The 5,581-nt window shown below is 42.1% G+C and overlaps 1 protein-coding gene across 1 annotated transcript in view; it reads right to left on the bottom strand.

The window, feature by feature from the left end:
* Positions 1-206: 206 nt before the first annotated feature.
* The window catches only part of BTLA (B and T lymphocyte associated), a 23,835-nt gene continuing 18,460 nt past the window's right edge, over positions 207-5,581 (bottom strand). The window contains exons 2-5 of the mRNA XM_027774460.1: positions 4,704-5,012; positions 4,119-4,280; positions 2,182-2,228; positions 207-730 (exon numbers count right to left, since the gene is read on the bottom strand). Of these exons, the coding sequence (XP_027630261.1) occupies positions 458-730; positions 2,182-2,228; positions 4,119-4,280; positions 4,704-5,012 (791 nt within the window). The 3' untranslated portion in view covers positions 207-457. The remainder of the gene's footprint in view (positions 731-2,181; positions 2,229-4,118; positions 4,281-4,703; positions 5,013-5,581) is intronic.

Here is a 5,581-nt window from a genome sequence, read left to right as displayed (position 1 = left end):
AAAATGGCATATAATGTTGATATATAAGTTTCAGGGGAAAATTTTAATCATTTGCCATATTGACCCTTAAAACCAAGCACCCGCATCAACTTTCTTTTTGAGAGAGAGAGAGAGAGAGAGAGAGATATTTTTGCTATAGGGCGTATGTATTAGCCAGAGAGACAGAAAGCAAGAAATCATTCCCCAGGGGAGATGGCCACACCACAATCCTTTCTCCTTCATTCTCCTCTAGGAATTTTGGGCACACACGCACACATGACCAGAGTGAGTTTTAAGCCACCGAGTCTGTGGGAGTCCAGCAATATAATCATTTTTACCATCTCCTGGTCCCGACATGAACTTTCTTAAAGTGAAAATTCCCAAGTTGAGAGAGATTATTTGATATCCTGTTGGGTCCAGACAATGGTCCTGGCATGTTGATCATTCAGTCCATCACTGGTTGGAGTCAGAACCAGGCTTAACTTCTCACACATATGGATGCATATTCTGTAGGTGCTTCTTTCACATTTCTTGCTGGTCTTGAGTTCATTCCAATGATGGAATGGTTCAGTGAAGCATAAACAATCCCCTGTTTGTTTTCCTCCAGGCGTGGGTTAGAATAAACTTCAGATCCTTCCTGCTTCCCAAGCCGTGGGTCATCGTACACCCCAGTTTCTGGAGGCACTGTGTGGGAATTTTGCCTGATGCCCACTGTAGTCTGCTCGCTGTTAAACAGCTGGGGAACATCAACCTGTGAGAGAAAACAAATGGTTGCAAGCACTCCTTAAGGTTGTGATGCTGCATATGTGCTAGAAAACTCTGAGTGAAAGGCCAAATGGACTCAAGGACATTAAGAAATCTCCTCTTGGGATCTTGGGCATGCATGCACAGGCGCCTGGTGTGAATTTTAAGCTGCCAGGTTCGGGACCTGAATCATGGTCAGCTACGTGGGAGTCCAGTAACATAACCATTATGCAATCTGCTGGCCCCCAAATTCATTCTTTTACGTACACAGTTCAGTGGGTTTTTTAGTATACAAGCACTTTTATACTTTCAAAAAACTATTTTTAAATGAGATCAGAACTATGTTTTTTCTATGTACCTGTTATGTTTTTCCCAGTCCTTTCTCTACTTTGGATACCTCCCTGTTTACCATACAAGTTCTTTTTAAGAAATATTTAGGGGCTAGCAGGTAACATAGTGATTAAGGTGTGTGACTACCACATAGCTGACTGTGGTTCAAATCCCTAACCTGGAGGCTTGACAGTCACACCAGGCCTGTGTATGTGCATGCCCAAGATCCCAAGAGGAGAATGGAGAAGGGATTACAGCATGGCCATCCGCTCGGGGGTGATTTCTCATTTTCTGTCTCTCTAGCATGCACATGCCCTATAATAAAAACCTCTCACACAAAAAAATAAATAAATAAAAAGAGGATTACTAATTCTTTACTATTAGTCTTCCTTATTGAAGTATACACACACGCCCCCTCATTTGTTTATTTTCAATTGAAGAGATTCTCAAATTTGTTTTACAAATGTACCACCTTCTCTTGCAATATATTGCCATAGTTCCAACCTCGATACAACACTGAACCCAAAAGAAAGGCCTAAATTTATATCTCAAATCTTGTAGGAAAAATTTCCTCCCCAATGCCCTTCCCTTTGTCTGGGTGTCTCTTCCTTACGTGAACCTACACACATCATCAGGGACTTTGGCACAATAACAAGCCTGGGACCATTGTCTGCCGGTGTGATTTATGAAGAGATCTGGTCATTTCTGTGGTGTGGAATTCATTCTTTCACTTATTCCCTACTGCCTTTCGGGAAGGCTTTAAGGTATTTTTATAAAAGTAAATGAACCACCCAAAGTCACATAACAAGCAAGAACAGAGCCAAGACCGTATGGTTTCATTTCTGACTCTTCTGTTTTGAGTCTAAACTGCCTCCTATGCCCTTCCAAAGGGCCACTTACTATGAGTCTTGTTAATCCTGAAGAGACTTTGCTACAAATGGTCAATGTAAAATAGGTGCATGCTTTAAAACATAAATCAATAATATATATAAATACACCACACATATTACTCAGAACAGTACCTGGCACATGGTAAGTGTAATGTAAACTCATTGGATAAACAAATATATAGGAAAGAACACAGCATAATACAATTTACATTTGCTTTAAAAGGTACCTCAAACATACCAGATTGATTTCCCTGCCCCCTGTATCAGAAGGCTTCTTTTTTTTCTCTAGAAAACAAAAGGAAAAATAAGTGATCACAAGGAGGGAAGAAGGCAGAGAGAAACCACTTTCCCTCCCCACACCCACCCTACGGCCTGACTGTGACAACCTTGCTCCTACTTTTGGTTTGTGGGTTTGGTTTGTCTAGCCAGTCACACATAGTCCAGTTTGTGTGAATTTGCGCTGGCCGCCTCCCTCACTAGTCCATCCCGTCTCACTCCACGTAGCTTTATGTCATGTCACAGTGAGAAGGACAGGACCTAGGACATCGCTCTGAAAAGGCCGGCCGTCCTTGGTCCTGAGCTCATTCCATTCTCAGTGCCAGGAGTCCTGCTGTCCTGCCACCTAGAGAGCCAGGATATGTCACCACCTCGTTCACTTTGAATATAGTAAATCCCAGGATTCATCCTGGCCTTTCCCCCTGAAGTTCCTACACGTTCTAGCAGCATCAAGGAAGATGATGAACTATATAGAGAGACATGGAAAGAGCTTTGGAGTTCGGATGCAGAGTTGGTGTTACAGAAGTCGCCAGTATTCGAAGAAGGTTCTGGGCTCCAGAAGCTCTCATTTCAAGTCAGCAGAAGCACTTTTGCCCAGACAAAGCTTTCTTTTATACCAGACAAAATAGGAGTTGCTCTGTTCTTTTCAGTCTACAGCTACATTGAGGGTGATGTAGAAAGGGGGAAGGAAGGAAACAAAAGAGGGAAAAAGAAAGAGAGAGGAAACAAAGGTGGTTCAGATCACAGCTGCATCAGAATTTTCTTAATTTTGTGAAGTGTTTACTCATGACTTTGAGGGAACTCTTACATATGTAGAAAGGAATTGTTTTCAAAAGATCACACCTTATCCCATCAGAGCCAAACCCACAGTTTTCAAATGCATTATTGTTGGGTGAGGATTTAGCTTAGGTATGTGTTTGTTATAGCAACAGAAAACAGACATATGAATCCCCTCTAGGGACACTGGTTCTTCTTTTAGACAAGGGTGTGTATGACTGGTATGAAGTGGTGTGGTTGTGAAAAAGAGGAAGAGAGAAATAAAACAGATCAGATATGTCGATCTGAGAGAGGACTTCGGCCTTCCTTTATTATTTTTTTCATGAGATTTTTCTTTTAAGGGTTATTTTATTTGGGGCCAGCAAGTGGCATACTGGTTGAGGCACTGGACTCCCACATGTCTGCCCACGGTTCAAGACCCAGACCTGATAGGTTGAAAATCATGACAGGTGCATGTGTGTGCATGCCCAAAATCCCAGGAGGAGAATGGAGGAGAATAGACTGTGGCATGACCATCCCCTCTTGGGGGTGCTGTCTCACTTTGCTTCTCACTGTTTCTTTCTGTCTCCCTCTCCTCCAGTGAGCACACATACCCAATAGCAAAAACCTTAAAAAATTATTTATTTCATTTTTATCATTTTTAAAATTTGCTACAGGGCATGTGCACTCACCAGAGAGAGAGAGGGAAAGAGAGCAAGAAAGTGAGGAAGCAAGCCAGGTCTGGGACTTGTACCATGGCCAGCCATGTGGGAGTTCAACACCTCAAACACCGTGTCACCTGCTGGCCCCTCAACTTCCTTTTAAACCCTGTTAAGATTTGGAAGAGCTTCATCTCATAAAAACTTAGCATTACTGCAAATGGAATGAGCAAGTCCTGGCAATGTGTCCACCCAGCCACAACCCTAGTTGGCGTACTGTGCTGTGGTGAGCATTCCTCTCCATGACTGGAGAGAGCCCAAGTTAATATATTGAGCCTTTGGGGGAACAAAAGTTTTTGAGTTTTGCTCAAGAAATCATTATCCATGGTTTATCACAGAAGATTAGAAAAGAAAGCAACAAGAACCAACTAACAGCTATCAGCCAAACATGCGGGGCACAGGGGCAGAGGCAAATGGAACCTACCGTGGCGACTCCTCAGACAGCAGAACAGGCAGAAGCAGGTAATGATGAGGACAGGCAATCCTCCCAAGAGAGGCAGACTATAAAGAAGCCAAGTTCTGTCTGCCCTTTCTTTCGTGGAGGGTGGTTCTGAGGCATCGATTGTATCTGGAATGTCAGTCGATGCTGAAGACAGTTAGCACATGTCAGCTACATTAGGACTGGCAACACCCCTCTTCAATGCCAGAATTTGAAGGAGGAAGCTTCAGGGTGATGCCCTCATTTTCCCCAGGCAGGTAGGCATTCCCTGAAAATCCCAAACCTCAGTGCCCTCAGCCCTCTTGCTTTATTGCTGAGCAGATGCTGCTCAGCAATGATTTATCTTCTGCAAAAAGGGTTCATCCTCTGTAGCTCAATCTCTATACCAGCTCTCAATGACACTTTATCCTACCCTTCCATTTAGTAGTATCTAATTTAACCCCCACTTTTACCTACTTAAGAATAGCAGTGAAGTCATTGTCTTTATCCAGTCTCTAACCTTATCACTTGAGAATCTGGATCCTCCTTTTCCTGAAACCAGGATTGAAAACACATCACATGAGAACTTACCTAGCACATAAATGGTTACCCAGTGACTTTCAATTTTTTCAGGCTGAACATTCGCAGAACAGCGGTATGACCCATTGTCACTAGGAACCACGGCTTCAAAATGAAGAATAAGAGCTGAACTGTTCTTCTCTTCTTTCCAACTCACGGGTCTCTGAAGAGTTAAACAGTGTGTCCCATTGAGCTTGCACCAAGTCACATTAGGTCTGTCAGTGCAGTAGTTCACAGGACATTCCAGACTAAAGGGATTTCCCAACGAGGCATTCAAGGACTGTCTCTTAAGGTAAAGTTGTACTTTACATGATTCTTCTCCTAAAAGATGGAAACTACATTAAAATTAAATTTTTTTGGAAGGTATATACCCCACTACTACAGTTTCTGCCAAAGAGTTCTCAAATATAATTTTATAGTTTTCCTAGATCACATTTTCTAGTAATTTTCACGAGCAGAATGGTTGGTACATCATAGGCAAAGAATATATATTTTTTAAAATCAAATAAATTGTTTAAGTTTCACAATACACATATTAAATCGTATGTTATTGTAAATGCTATTTTACAAATGAGGAAACTGGTGTATTAAAGAACTAACCAGACCAGCCAGGTGGCATGCCAGATCCCATATGGCTGACTTTGTGGTTTGAGTCCTGGACCTGGCAGCTTGAAAACCATACAGCGTACGTATGTGTGCATGCCTGAAATCAAGAGAGGGGAATGGAGAATCGATTGCAGTGTGGTCGTCCCCCCTGGGAGGGTGCTTTCTCACTTTCTCTCTCTCTCTCTCTCTGGCAAGTGCACATGCCCTATAACAAATTAACCAAAAAAAAAAAAAAAAAAAAAAAAAAAAAAAAAAAAAAAAAGAAAAAAAAAAATTTGCCTAAG

Source organism: Tupaia chinensis, unplaced genomic scaffold (genome assembly GCF_000334495.1).
Source record: "Tupaia chinensis unplaced genomic scaffold, TupChi_1.0 Scaffold000437_1, whole genome shotgun sequence".
In the NCBI taxonomy this organism is placed as follows: Eukaryota; Metazoa; Chordata; class Mammalia; order Scandentia; family Tupaiidae; genus Tupaia; species Tupaia belangeri.
Note: the sequence above shows the minus strand (reverse complement) of the source record. Positions and strands in the feature narration are given on the sequence as shown.